Source organism: Aquarana catesbeiana, linkage group LG02 (assembly GCF_042186555.1).
Source record: "Aquarana catesbeiana isolate 2022-GZ linkage group LG02, ASM4218655v1, whole genome shotgun sequence".
NCBI classification, from domain to species: domain Eukaryota; kingdom Metazoa; phylum Chordata; class Amphibia; order Anura; family Ranidae; genus Aquarana; species Aquarana catesbeiana.
The window spans coordinates 393,277,650-393,293,775 of NC_133325.1; the positions used below are offsets into that span (position 1 = coordinate 393,277,650).

Below are 16,126 nucleotides of genomic sequence, written 5' to 3' on the forward strand. Positions count from 1 at the left end.
CATGCAGCCGACTGCATTTGGTTGGGGATGTGAATGGGGGAAGTACGGGCGCTGCAGAAGCGGTGGGTTCCCAATTAGGATTGGCGAATGCAGCAGGAAGGGCACTATGGGTACGACGGGCCTGTGTTTGTCTTCTTGGTGGCAGCGGGACACTACTTGTGCTTGCCACCTCACCAGCTTGAACTGCACTTATGGGACTCGCCACGTCACCAAGTGTTACTGCAGTGCTGGTTTGACTACGACCGGGGTGTACTAGGCCGCTGGTGCTTGCCAGTTCAATAAAAAGCTTCCAAAAAAACTGTTAGCGATCGCAGGGATCAGGCCTGACTCTGCGAATGCTGCAGTTATGTGTTTAGTGTTTTGTAAGTGACAGTGATCGATCAATACTGCACTTGGGTGGGCTGGGCTGGGCCGGGCGGAGGGGCAAAACGCAGGTGCTAGCAGGTATCTGGGCTGATCCCGCTAACACTGCGTTTTTGGGAACCCTAAACTGCTGGGGACGCTAGTATAGATCTGATCGGATCAGATATTGATCCGTTCAGATACTATACCACTAAGGGAGGTGTACGGCGCGTGTGTGGGTGTTAGCGGTACTGGCGCTAACCTGACGCTGCCTGGGGCTGGTGCTTGCCAGTTCACCAAAATGCTACCAAAAAAACTGTTAGCGATCGCAGGGATCAGGCCTGACTCTGCAAACGCTACAGTTATGCGTTTAGTGCCTTGTAAGTGACAGTGATCGATCGATACTGCACTTGGGTGGGCTGGGCTGGGCCGGGCGGAGGGGCAAAACGCAGGTGCTAGCAGGTATCTGGGCTGATCCCGCTAACACTGCGTTTTTGGGAACCCTAAACTGCTGGGGACGCTAGTATAGATCTGATCGGATCAGATATCGATCCGTTCAGATACTATACAACTAAGGGAGGTGTACGGTACGTGCGTGGGTGTTAACGGTACTGGCGCTAACCTGACACTGCCTGGGGCTGGTGCTTGCTAGTTCACCAAAATGCTACCAAAAAAACTGTTAGCGATCGCAGGGATCAGGCCTGACTCTGCGAACGCTGCAGTTATGCGTTTAGTGCCTTGTAAGTGACAGTGATCGATCGATACTGCACTTGGGCTGGGCCGGGCGGAGGGACAAAACGCAGGTGCTAGCAGGTATCTGGGCTGATCCCGCTAACACTGCGTTTTTGGGAACCCTAAACTGCTGGGGACGCTAGTATAGATCTGATTGGATCAGATATTGATCCGTTCAGATACTATACCACTAAGGGAGGCGTATGCCGCGTGCGTGGGTGTTAGCGGTACTGGCGCTAATCTGACGCTGCCTGGGGCGACGCATATCACCGTCGGGCGATCGGGGGGCTAAACCTTTATTCGGTAATAAATGGCGGGTTCCCTGACACTATAAAAAATAAACGAACTAACCAGCGTCACCCGTAACGGTTATACGGTGATCAGTGGTGAAAGGGTTAACTAGGGGGCAATCAAGGGGTTAAAAAAAATTTATTAGGTAGTATATGGGGGTCCCTGTCGCTATAAAACGCTGACGGCGAACCTAAATATTTACCTCACTAACTAGCGTCACCAGCGACACTAATACAGCGATCAGAAAAATGATCGCTTAGTGACACTGGCGACAGGGGGTGATCAAGGGGTTAAAACTTTATTAGGGGGGGGGGTTAGGGGGGTATCCTAGACCTAAAGGGGGGTAATACTAATTGTCCCAACACTGTAACTGTCACAAACTGACACCAATGCAGTAATCAGAAAAAAAAAAAAAACTGCTGGTGTCAGTTTGTGACAGGGAGGGGGGGGGGGGATCGGGGGGCGATCGGGGGGGGGATCGGGGTGTTTTGTGTGCCTGGCATGTTCTACTGTGTGTGTAGTGTTGTGCACTCACAGTGAAGGCTTCTCTCCTCGGCGCTGCAACGGAAAATACCGAGCCGAGGAGAGATGACATCATTTCCTTTGCTGCTGTTTAGCATACAGCAGCAAAGGAAGTGATCTGATTGGCCGGCGGCGATCGCGAGGGGGGGGCCACGAACGGATGGCCTCCCCCTCACCTCCGATCGCCGGGGGACATAACAGGACCGCCTCGGGGACCGGGGGGGGGGTCCGATCGGACCCCCCACCCGCGGGAGGCAAATCACGTATATGTACGTGATTTTGCCTGCCCGTGCCGCCTTGCCGACGTACATCGGCGTGAGGCGGTCCTTAAGTGGTTAAGAAAGGCCTGGATAATTTCCTAAATGTACATAATATAACTGGGTACTAACATTTATAGGTAAAGTTGATCCAGGGAAAATCCAATTGCCTCTCGAGGGATCAGAAAGGAATTTTTTCCCCTGCTGTAGCAAATTGGAGCATGTTTTGCTGGGGTTTTTTGCCTTCCTCTGGATCAACTGCGGGTATAGAATTGGGTATATTGGATTGTATGATATTTTTTATTTTATTTTTTGGCTGAACTGGATGGACTTGTGTCTTTTTTCAACCTGACTAACTATGTAACGATCAGGGTATACAGCTCAGCACCACAGATCAGGGTATACAGCTCAGCACCACAGATCAGGGTATACAGCTCAGCATCACAGATCAGGATATATAGCATTACAGATCAGAGCATACAGCTCAGCCTTACAGATCAGGTCCTCATCATTGTATAATACACCCTCGGCATCATCATCCTCATCATTGTATAATGCACCCGTCATTGTCATCCTCATCACTGTATAATACACCCATCTTCGTCATCATCATTGTATAATACACCTGTCATCGCTATCCTCATCATTCTATAATATACCCGTCATCGTCATCCTCATCATTGTATAATCCACCCGTCATTATCATCATCCTCATCATTGTATAATACACCCATCACTGCTATCCTCATCATTGTATAATACACCCGTCATTGTCATCCTTATCATTGTATAATACACCCATCATCATCCATATCATTGTATAATACACCTGTCATCATCCTCCTCCTTATTGTATAATACACCCATCATCAGATGACGGGTGTATTATACAATAATGAGGATAGCGATGACGCCAGGTGTATTATATAATGATGAGGATAGTGATGACGCCAGGTGTATTATACATAAGACTACTGTAATAAACCACAGGGAAATGAAGATGTTTTGCTGTAGTCTTCACATACTCTGTGTAATTCTTTAAATCTCTTTAAAGATTATTGCAATGCTATGGAGGAAGAACAGCTATTACTAATCAGAGGTTACCCTTAAAGTGTCACTAAACCCATACCATAAAAAACTATCAATAAATGCTGTATTACATGCTGTTCATATTCACTCAGTCACTATGAGATTTGTTTTCTGTATTTTGCAAAAAACCTGGCTGATCCTACTGTTCTCTATCTTCACCTTCTGTTCGAGTCCCCAATTCAGCTAGGGATTTTGCAGCTGTGGTGGCAACTCTGCACATGCTCAGTTTTCAGTGAGTTTCTATCCTGAGCATTTTCCTCCCTATCACATCTGAATAACCCAGTTCACTATAGAGTCACACATGTGCATGTGGGTGTATACACAGTGGTAAATAACAGAATGACAGCCCGTTCCCTCCCTCCTCCTTCATGCCCACTAACCAGCTAGACACAATGGGGGCAGGATATTACATCTAGATTAATGGTGGCTTCACCTCCCCCTTATTAAGACAGAGGCTGGAGCCTGTGACTGGCAGAAATCCGCCCACACCATGTTATTTCCACAAAATAATAAAGATTTAATTTAAAATATACAGTATATTTTTATGACAATTTAAAACAGTTTGATACTAATTATTTTTACTCTGTAAAGGCTGTTTTTTTTAATAATGTGACCAACAGCAGAGGACTAGCAGCTCCTCCTGCTTTTGTTTACCAGCAGACAAGCTGGGAAATAGCTGAGTGATGTAACAGCTGTATATCAATTAGGTGAAAATGTACTTAGATGTTTTATTTTTTGTTTTGTTATTAAAATAACTACAGTGCCACATCATTCACATACAGAAATAGAAGGGACAATGTAAATTAAACAGTGTGTGTTTAGTATCACATTAAATGTGCCACTTGTATATGTATTTCAGGGCTCACTGCCAAAACCATAATACATTTTAATATTCTCTGACCAAACATATAGCATTCCTTCAATTCTGTATGTTCTCTTTTGTACAGGGTGTTTTCAATGGACTGCTTAGAGGCATTGGGAAGCCAGAGATTGGGGCATTGGCAATTATTGTAGGGTACTGCCTTATCAGTTTTCCAGTTGGTGTACCCATCATGTTTCCATTGGAACTAGGTATAAAAGGTAATTAAAAAGTAATTTTATTAATTTATATTTTCATTTTACTGTAACTTGCAGCAGTATTTTAGTGACTTGAAACTTTAAACTGGTTTTGCTTATGTTCTTTTGTTAACATTTGGTTTTATTGATCAAAACAAAACATTTTAAAGTCACTTCCTGGTAAATGTAGAATGGCAGTGCGAAGATACAGACCAACAACAATAGATGAGTATTCTTATTGCTTATTAAAGTGGTTGTAAACCTTTGCATATATCAGTGAAGTGACTAGCCTCAGGTGATACACAGAGATAAAGCAAATCCGCCTAGCTAAGTTGTACCTGTTTTATCTGCTGCTGTCTCTTCTCTGCAACCTTCTAAAGCACACCTTTTACATAGATTTCTGAGCTCTAGCAAGCAGGGAGTAGAAATCACACGGCAGACTACATAGCAGGGAGCTGACTGGAACCTGAGTACTGATTGGAGGGTAGATAGCGCAGCAGACAGAAGTTGCACTGGGTGAATATGCTTTGTTCCTTTTTCATGTCAGAGGTTTACAACCACTTTAACTTCAGGTGCTCTTTTATAATAGAGACTGAGAAACAAGTCTACCACAGCCCTAAGTTCCCTTGTGTCTCAGTAATCAGGGATATCACTGGACATATGTTATTTTCTAAATTATGAGTGGCGTTGAGAGGGAAGACACAGAATTTATCAAACTGGAGCAGCCATAATCTGGAGCGGCTGTACAGTACATGGCAACCAATCAACTTCTACTGTAGCTTTCATTTTCAGAGCTTAACTGAACAAGTTGAAGATAGAAATGGATTAGTTGCCAAGCAAAGCTGCTCCAGATTCTGATTGCCCCAGTTTTGATAAATTCCCCCATAAAATAAAAGATGGTAATGCAATTAGAAAGGTAAAAACAACTAGCAGCTAGAAATGGCTGAGAGAGGTTCCATAGCACTCAGATCCAAAGAAATGAATCAAGTGTTTTGGATAGCAAATTGGAGATTGAGCTATTGGCTTCAAGAAAGACCAACTAACTTATTTACAGCTATAAAAGTGTGAATCCAACACTGACAACAGGAATTTCCAGCCAAGAATTGGTCAGGAATATAGATGTAGTGTAAGAACAGCATGTTTAACTTCAAAGAGAGGAAATCATGCATGACTCAGGACATGCAGTACTTTTCCTAAATGAGGCATCAACAGAATGTGCCTTTCAGCATTATGGATACACATAATGTGCTTTCTTACCTTCAAAAATTGTTTGCACTAATGATCATTTTGATCAGTAAATTATTGATCTGACTTAAAAAGCCCAAATTGGTCTTGATGAAAAATGCTTTAGGAGGCAGGAGGCGGAGCCTAGCGGAGCAGACATGCATTGTTAGAGCTCCACACCGCTGAGGAGAGAAGAGAAGGACAAAGCGGAGCCTGCAGGCTCAAAAGGTATCCATTTGAACCTTTTTGCCCCAGGGAACAAACTGTGAAAGTTTGGGCAGGAAATATGGTACTGGGAGGAAACCACGGCAGAAATAAAAATCACCTCACAAAGAGCTCACAGGCACTCACTGCAGCTGAAGCAGCTCCAGTCACCTCACAAGATACAGCATCAGGGCGCTCTCACAGACAGAAAATGTCACAGCAAGACTCTCCATTTGAGTCAGATACAGAACAAATCCTCTCACAAACTTCTCCACAAGCCTCCTCAGTATCCCCAGTAATATTATTACAATTTGAAAAGATGCTTCATAAGGCTTTAAAACAAACCTCAGACCAAATAACAAAAAGCCTAACCAAAGAAATAAGAGAGCTGGGAAACCGCACCGCAGCCTTAGAAATAAAAATGGATGAAATTGAAATTACAACCCAAGAAAATATAACAGAATTGGAACAATTAAAAAAAGAGAATTTAATACTTCAAACTAAGCTTGAAGATTACGAAAATAGAGCCAGACGTTCAAACTTGCGCATAAGGGGAATACCTGAAACTGTGACAGACCTGCAATCTACTATTACTGCTCTATTACAAGAACTAAAGCCAGATATCCCTATTGAACGTTTAGAACTGGACAGAGTACACAGAGCCCTCACAGCCAAAAAGAAAGATGGACCCCCACGTGATATAATCACAAAATTTCATTATTACAGAACGAAAGAACAAATACTAATTGCTGCAAGAGAAAAAAAGGAACTTAATTTTCAAGGACACAATTATCAAATTTTTGCTGACCTATCCCAACTTACTATTACTAAAAGATGATCCATGAAACCCCAACTAATGGAACTGCAACACCACAACATTATGTATCAATGGGGCTTCCCCTTTTCAGTCAGATTTAACTACCAAGGTACAATTTACAGAAGCAGATCAGCAGATGAACTACAACAAACCCTTTTAAAATTAAATCTGACAGAACCCACAAGCAGCAACACTCCCACACGCAGAAGAATGGCGTCATCTTCACCTTCAGGCAGCACCCAGAAAATTTCAGAACAAAATGGGAATCATGATTCTCACAAAAGAGGCCGTTATGCCACATCATCCATGGACCAAGAAGATTCAATGGACTGACATCCTAATTCCTGATATCTCTTCATTTATTATACTAAGAGATGGTTCTCTATAAAAAATCTATATTTATAACTGAATGTAACTGCATTCTGATAGTCACAGACTGTGTGGGATCATGTTACATTCCAGTTATATTTCTTATTACTTCTGATTCATATAGCCTTAGAATATATAAGTGAAATAAGGAAATTCTTGTTCAGTTATATATTATCAGGTAATAACAATAGATTTATTACTTTTTAGGACAAATATGTTCAATAATCCAGAAGTAATGGAAGCTTTTTCTTTCTTTTCTTAAAACAAATATATTATTACCTAACTAGTTCCTAGAATTATGTTTTTGTTCTAATCTGAAGCAATACAACCTCAATTTTATGAGTTAACATATCTAAACAGTTACATATGAATAAAATATGTAATTGTTTACTCTAAAAGGGTTAAAATCCCAAAATAATTCAAACTATCTTCATCAATACCAAAGTTATTAACAGTACCTTTCTAACTGAATTATTTAGCCTAGGGCAAGACTAACCATATACAACCACCCTGGAATAAATAATTTCAACAAAAACTATATTCTGCACTCCAATTAATGAAACATCATTTTGATGTCTTTTGACATAACACTTCTCTCCTGTAAGCGGAAGATCCGTGTACCCCCATTAGCCCTCCTCATTCTCCCAACCATTTTATGTGGGAGTGTGACGAAGGCACTTATTCCCCTGAGAGAGATATTTATTCTCTTTCACGGGTAAATTGTGATTACTTGCAAAAAATAATTTATACAATGTATCATCTAATCTCATATGTTTTTTGTTTACTCTTTACTCCAGAATTCACTGGTTTCTTTTCTATCTATTCATCTCTTCAGTCCACACAGGTTGATCTGCGCAGTCAGCTCTGCATAACAAAAAGTAAGTCAAAACTATTTGATCTATTGCCATGGCACCACTGAATATACTTTCCCTGAATGTTCAGGGAATAAATGTCCCTCCAAAAAAGGACCAAAGCCTTCCGTACTTTCCATAACAAGAAGGCTCACATAGTATGCCTCCAAGAAACACACTTCACCAAAGATTCTACTCCAAAATATATTTCTCCTTTTTATCAACAAATTTACACGGCTTCTGCCTGTACCAAGCAAAGGGGAACTCTAATTGCATTTCACTGATCCACACCATTCACCTTATCATCAGAAATTAAAGACCCAGAAGGTAGATACCTGATACTCATGGGTTATATAATGGATACAGCAATCACGGTGATTTCCTACTACGCTCCTAACAAACAACCTACACCATTCCTCTCACATATATTACAAGTGATTAATACACACAAAATAGGAACAGTGATAATGTGTGGGGATTCGAACCAGGTCCTCCTCCCATTTCTAGATAAATCACCTTTTACACCATCCAAAATAACCTCTAGATTACCTTTTTCTCAACTTCTTTCCAAATACAATCTGGTAGATTCATGGAGAGAAAGTAACCCAATGAAAAAGAAATTCACTTATTTCTCGCACCCTCATCAAACCTTCACCAGAATAGATCATATTTTTCTAACAATAGGAATGATACCAGAAATTATTGCATCAGATATAATTCCGATTCCGTGGTCTGACCATAATGCAGTATACACTACTATAGCCTCAGCCATACCAAAAGCGCATGACCCAACGTGGTACTTACCGGACATAATGCTCAAACACCCACTACATCAGATGGCCATTGAACAAGCTTTAAAGGAATACATATCAATTAATAATACAACAGACATCTCCCCAATAACACTGTGGGAAGCTCATAAGCCTGTCTTGCGTGGTACAATACAAAGACAAATGGCACTATTTAAACGGGAACGCAAAAATCTAGCAAAAAAACTAGAACTCAATTTTAATGCAGCCTACATATCATTTAAAGATAATCCATCTCAGAGTACAAAATCTCATCTGGAAAAATCTAGATTGGAATACGATCTATTTCTCACTGAGTCAGTTGATAAATCCCTCAAACGCTCCAAACACAATTTCTACATGAATACAAACAAACCAGGTACATATTTGGCTCGGGCATTAAATTCAACTAACAAATCTTTCAAACCAATACGTTTGAAATTATCAAAAAATGTTTACACTTGTAATCCAGTTAAAATAGTCCATAAATTTCACTCACATCTCGCAACTTTATACAAGACAAACAATGAATTTAATCCTACAGAAGCTGAATCCTTCTTCTCAAAAATAACCTTACCTGAGTTATCTCAGAATCAAAAAAGCAGTTTGGATGAGCCTATAACTATAGATGAAGTTGCTAACGCCATAAAAGACCTAAAACTTAACAAAAGACCAGGCCCAGACGGCTACTCGGCTTTATACTATAAAACATTCTCAGAAATACTCTCTCCCATTCTCACTGAAACTTTTAACAAACTTCTAGATGGACATTCTTTTCGGCAAGAAACACTAATGGCAATTGTTTGTATGATCCCAAAACCCCTTTCTGATGATACTTCCTGTGTGAATTATCGGCCTATCTCTCTGTTAAACCTCGATATTAAATTATTAGCAAAAATAATAGCAAAACGCCTCAATAGCATTATAGGAAAATTAATACATAGAGATCAAGTAGGCTTCATGCCAAATAGACAGGCAGGCGATAATATACGCAGGGCAGTGTTATTGGCACATATTGCTAAAAAACGGAAAATCCCTTTATGTTTTCTATCTCTCGATATTAAGAGGGCATTTGACACAGTATCCTGGCAATATATGCAATATTCATTACAAAAATGGGGTTTTGGACCCCACTTTTTAACATGGATCAAAGCATTATATAATAAACCCAAAGCCTATATAAAATATGCTGGATACAAAGCCTTTAATATCGAAAGAGGTACCCGACAGGGTTGCCCATTATCTCCCTTATTATTTGCCCTTATACTCGAACCCATGGCCCAATACATCAGAACAAACCAAACTATAACTGGCATTGAAGTAAGAGGTATTACACACAAATTATGTATATTTGCAGACGATATATTACTTTTTCTATCATCACCACAGGTCTCTGGTCCTAACTTAACTTAATACCAGCTCTTGATGGATTTGAAGCCCTATCCGGCCTTATGATTAATCCTAAGAAATGCCTAGTGCTTAATATTTCACTCACAAACATGGAATTGATCCCGGCTAGGGCTGCACTCCCATTCACATGGGCAGAAAAATCAATCCCATATCTTGGAATTCATTTAACAGCATCTCATTCTGACTTATTCTCAACCAATTATCCTCCTGTATTAAGACAGATCACAAATCTAATAAAACAATGGTCGCAACTTCCTTTATCCTGGATAGGTAAGATTAATGCAATCAAAATGACTATTCTACCCAAATTGCTTTATCTATTCAGAGTCCTCCCTATTCCAATTCCTTCCTATTTTTTGAGAATAGTACAAAAAAGAGCAACTTCGTTTATATGGGGCTCTTCTAAACCACGTATACCTATACACACACTACATCTTCCCAAAAATAAAGGAGGCCTGGGATACCCTAATTTTACTAACTACTACAGAGCAGCACATTTGGCCAGTCTGTCCAAATACCATGCAAAACAGGAAATCCCATTATGGGTATTTATAGAGGCTTCAGAAAATGACCCTCTATTAATATCAAATTTATTATGGCTTGATCCTAAAGACCGCTTTAAAATTCATAATCCCATAACTAAACACTTCTTATCTCTCTGGGATAAACTAAAAACCAAATATCAGTTACAATCTCCACACAATCCTCTCCTTTCTTTTATCAGAAATCCGGCCTTTTATCCGGCATGGATCTACCCAAATTCTTTTAAAGCTTGGACAACATCAGGCATTCAGACACTAAATGACTTCATAGCATCTAAATCATTCCTTTCATTCCCATCGCTTAGAGAAAAATATGATCTACCAAACTCTGAGATATTTAGATATCTCCAAATCAAAAATTTCTATACACCATTCCTAAAGGGGGATACACCATTATCCCAATTATCCATTTTTGAATCAATCTGTACAAAAGATCCATTTGCTAAAGGTACAATTTCATCACTTTATAATCAATTATATGGAGTAGCAAATCTTAATAGACCCTCTTACGTTCAGAGGTGGGAGGAGGACCTGGGACGAACTTTAGAAGACACGGACTGGTCTAACATATGGCTCACATCTAAGTCATCTTCACCCAACATCTTAGCACTGGAGACAAATTATAAAGTCCTAACTCGCTGGTACCTTGTACCCGCTAGAGTGGCAAAATATTCACCTAATACCTCAACTCTTTGTTTTCGAGGATGCCCAGAAATAGGCACATATTTACACATATGGTGGACGTGCCCAGTAATCCAAACCTTCTGGAAGGAAGTCTTCGTGATTGCATCTAAAATATTTAAAAAAATAATACAACCAGATCCATATTTAACTTTACTTAATCTAAAACCGGAATGGTTAACACTCTCTCAATTCAAACTTATGATCCAACTAATAACGGCTGCAAAACAAACAGTGGCCAAGGCATGGAAATCTCCTACATTGGTACTAGCAGAAACAATTCACAGAATGAATAATACAATGTCCCATGCTAAGATGGTAGCCATCGATCAAAATCAAATTCCAAAATTTGAAAAACTTTGGCATCCTTGGATAAAACAGTTCCTGTCAAACTTCAATGACTCTGTCCTGTTGCCATGGTAACAGATTAAATGACTTACAGAGACACCCATTCTAAGGCTTCAAAGAGAACTAAAAAGAATAATAAACTGACGAGCGGGACAACCTTGTGGACCATACCTCTACCTTTCAACCCTTTTTCTTCTTTCTCTTTCCTTTTCTCCACCTTACGATTAAAGCTCATTATCAGAATTTATTTGACCTATATACACTCTACTTGTAAACAATATGTATAGTAGGTATAAATCATTTAAATACCTACAAAAGTAACTAAGTAAATGATATATATCTTTAATTTAGGTTTACGTGAACCCAATGTTTAATATTTGAAATTTCATGATATTTACCTATATAAACCCTACTGTAAAACAATGAGCTTACTTTATAGATCCTTGTAAACTTACTTTATGTATCTTTATAACACTGTATACTCAATAAACTTCTTTTGACAAGGAAAAATGCTTTAGAATCCAACCAAATCAGTCTTTTTCTTCTGTGTTGAGCAATCATTGAAAATGAAATCAGCGAAACATTGCTCATAAAAATGAAATCTATGGTCGATGGATCATTTATCACAATGCACAAGATAAATGGACATTTAATGGACTGTGAAAATGTGGGATTTACTTGTAGTTCAAATGAAGAGGTCATGCATGTTGTATTGGTATCTTTTGTCTATTACATATGTTATGTATTCAGAAATGTAATTGAAAATTACTTTTTTTTATTAGAAAAGTAAAGGTTAATATTTGCTTCAACAGGTTTTTGGATTGGAATGATTGCTGGGTTTGCTTGTATTGATCTCTTCTTTTCCATGTATTTCTGGAAAGTAAACTGGAACCTTGTAACAGAAAAGGTATTTATATTTTGTAATCTTTATATGGCATTTAGAGAGACTTTGTAACAGAGACCCTCCAGTCTCCTAAAGGATAAGTTCACATTTTGGGAAAAATTAATACATGCACATACAGTATTTTTGCAGGAAAAAAAGCCTGTAACTCTGTATGGGCTGTCTGTTTGAAAGCTTCAGGGCTTGTCAATGAACTATAGAAGCACTCTTCAGCACCCTCACAGTTCAGTGAGAACCACAGGCTGTCTGCTGTGGTAACAGATGGGACTTGTAGTTCTCTTTAACAAGTAACAGTGGACTTCCAATGTGCTTACTTGTGTATAATTTTCTGTACCATTGTTATACAACTTGGAAAAACACAATAAAAACCCTCATAAACAGTGGTGGCTGGTGTTTTTTTGTCTGGGGGGCGGCGAACAAACAAATCCCCCCTCCCATGGCAAATCAGACCCCCCACCCCCCGCTGTCCGCCGGTCGGTCCACTGGCACTTACCCCATCTAGGCAGTGGGGATCGGGCATCCAGGTGGGTCCGGGCGGCTCTTCTTCTCCTCCTCGCTTCCAGTGTGCGCCTCCTCCTCCTAGGCATCCAATAGGATTGCCTGTCCTTTCAGCCAATCAGGTGACGGGTATCAGACCCGCTTCCCGACTGGCCAGGAGGAGGATCAGTGTTGCAACAGCGAATTTTCATTCGCTGTTGCAACACACCTGGGTGGGCTCCGGACGCATCCTCTGTGTCCCGAGACCACCCTATTTTGAAGCCTATTGGAGCCTCTGGCTCTAATCAGGTGTTTAAAAAAAAAGCCTGGCCGCTGTAATTCATGTTCCCGGTGCCCTGAAAGGGGCTGGACGCATGAATAGGGGGCAGCTGAGGCGGCCATGGCAAAGGGGGTGGCAAGGAGAGAGGGAGTGGCGCCCAGGCGTCCCTAATGGATGGGCCGCCCCTGCTTATGAATCTAAAAAGTCACAGTGACAGTGGAGAAGAACTCCCACTCGCTGTCATGGGGGCGAGATATCAGGGAGTGCGGTGGGGACTGCTGCAGTATTTTACATGTTACACCTTGAATACAGGTGTAACTTGCTCCAAAAGGTGAACTTATCCTTTAACTAACAGTTTGCCACACTGTTGGTACGCCTCCGCAATACATGTTGTGGGGATCAGCACACAGCTACTGAATCTGCCATGTCCTGTTTGATGGCATTTTCTCCAAGCGTCTTCCAGGACAGCCCATGAGACCTTGGGCTCCTCCTACCAGGACAGGAAACACGTTACCCCCACCAGATAAAAGGGGGGTCCTCCAGGCCCATGTCAGTTATTTGTGTTTCCTCCAGACGGGGGGTAACATGTTCATGGAACCTGCTCCCATAGGCCTTATAAGCAGGGGCTTTGTATGGCTTTTTTCTGGGGCATATCACTTACCTCTTCCTCTGCCAGAAGCAGCACACCGCTGGGGAGGTTGGCTGTGTTGCTGTTCTCTGTCCTCAGTGCCTGGAGAGGGCCAGGACCGGTGTGAGGTTGTGCCCCTAGCGCAGTGCATTGCACTCTAGCTCAGCTGAGCTTCGGTTGTCCTTCCCTGCCGACAGCCTGGCTGATCTGAGCAAGGAATGGAGGAAGCCGCAGCGTTCGAGGGGGCGGAGCTATTGCGCTTCAAGTTGGCCCTCAGGAAGTGCCTGGAGAGGGTTACTTCCGGGGCATATGACAACATCATCGGGCGCCGGAGACGAGGTTCCAGTCTTCATAAACGGCGCGAACAGAGAACGCTGGCTGCTGGTGTTTCTTGGTGTTAAGCAGCCAGGCTGTGGATGACCAAGAGGGGCAGAATGGATCCTCCTGCAGTACCTGCACAGGCAGCGGATGCAGTTCCCAACACCAGCACCTCACAGGTAAGCCTGGGGTGTTCTGTCACCACCTTACTATCCCTGTGAGTGTTCCCTCCCCCTCCCCCCTCTGTAGTAGTGGGTGTAAGGGGACACATTTCCTCCCTCCTGCACGTGGTGTTACGGAGTGATTGTGTGGCTTTAATTACATTGTGGGTCATTTATTTTGTCTTGCAGACCAAGACTCAGGACAAGGCCCAAGCGCAGCCACTTAAAAGGAAATGTGCGGTTTGCGCAAACAAATTGAGCTCCTCATGGAGCAAAGCAGTTTGTCGCACCTGTATAGAAGGCCTAGTAAAGGATGACCCGGTTGCCTCTTGCCAGAAGATGATTACTTCTGTTAGGGATGAGCTTGCGTCCACCTTCAGTTCCTTTAGAACGCTTATTGACAAGCTCCAGACTCCAGCAGAGAGTCCGTCTTCACTGAAGGCGTCAGTAAGCACTCCGCAGCAAGCAGAGAGTGAGGACTCTGAGGCTGAGGTCAGATCTACCCGTTCTTCTCTGGAAGAATCAGGGTCAGATACAGAGCCCAGAGATAGAGAATCCACTCGAGGCTCAAGATTTAAGTTATCTGTTGAGGATGTAGATGACTTATTAAAGGCTATCTATACTACCCTTGAATTAAAAGAGGAAGAGGTTTAGTTATCCAAACATGATCTTATGTATAAAGGATTACATAAGAGAAAGAGTGTTTCCAGTTCATAGTTCTTTGGTTGATACTATTAAACTGGAATGGGATAATCCTGAGAGAAAACCATTCTTCTCTAGTAACCTAAAAAGGAGGTTTCCTTTTGATGAGGACACTGCGCAGCCATGGAATAAGAATCCCAAGTTAGACGCACCTCTTTCAAAAGTTTCAAAAAACTCGGACCTGGCGTTTGATGATATGGGTACACTTAAGGATCCGATGGACAAGAGGGGGGATATCCTTCTCCACAGAGCCTGGGACTCAGCAGTTGGAAACCTGAAACCAGATTTGGCTTCCACTTGTGTGGCCAGAAATCTGGAGGTTTGGTTGACTCAGATTCAGTCACATCTGTCAGCAGGTACCTCCAGAGAGCAAATTTTAAAGTCTTTTCCTCTCCTATTTCAGGCAGTGGGTTTTTTGGCAGATTCTTCCGCTGAGTCGGTAAGAATGTCAGCCAGGACTTCGGCTCTAGTGAACTCGGCCAGGAGAAGCCTTTGGCTTAAGACCTGGTCAGGGGACTCGGCCTCCAAGTTGCGCCTTTGTGGCCTTCCTTTAACTGGCGATCATTTGTTTGGCCCAGGTCTACAGGAGGCACTGGAACGCACGGCTGATAAGAAAAAGGCGTTTCCAGAGAAAAAGAGTTCAGACAGCCAGAAAATTTTTTTGTGGCCAAAACAGGCAACAGAGTCCTAGAGAAAAGGACAGAAGGCCGAAAAAGCATTGGACTGGGCACAAAGGCAGAGGCAAAGGGGGAGTGCTATTTAACCCTCCTCAACAGCCCGCCAAGCCGCAGTAACTTGTGTTCCCCGGTGGGAGGGAGATTGAGGGCCTTCATCCCACAGTGGGCAGCAGTCACTCTGAGCCCCTTCATCCTGGACCTAGTGACCAACGGGTACAGGCTGGAGTTTGTTCACCAACCACCAGAACGTTTGTTGGTCACATTTCCTCCACAAGATCGGGAGAAAGCGAGGGCTCTGGGTCTCCAGATCGGAGACTTATTAGATCAAAAAGTCCTGATTCCTGTTCCTCGATCGGAGCGGGGCAAGGGATTCTATTCCCATGTATTTGTGGTCAGAAAGCCGGCAGGAAAGTTTCGACTTATCCTGAATCTCCGGACCTTAAACAAGTCCATCAGATA

General features: G+C 42.1%; 1 protein-coding gene across 3 annotated transcripts in view; it reads left to right on the plus strand.

Moving 5' to 3' along the window:
• LOC141128136 (multidrug and toxin extrusion protein 1-like) overlaps positions 1–16,126 on the plus strand; it is a 119,014-nt gene that overhangs the window by 82,790 nt on the left and 20,098 nt on the right. For all 3 annotated transcript variants that reach the window (XM_073615234.1, XM_073615235.1, XM_073615232.1), the window contains exons 14-15: positions 4,181–4,313; positions 12,336–12,430. In XM_073615234.1, coding sequence (XP_073471335.1) covers positions 4,181–4,313; positions 12,336–12,430 — 228 coding nt within the window. The remainder of the gene's footprint in view (positions 1–4,180; positions 4,314–12,335; positions 12,431–16,126) is intronic.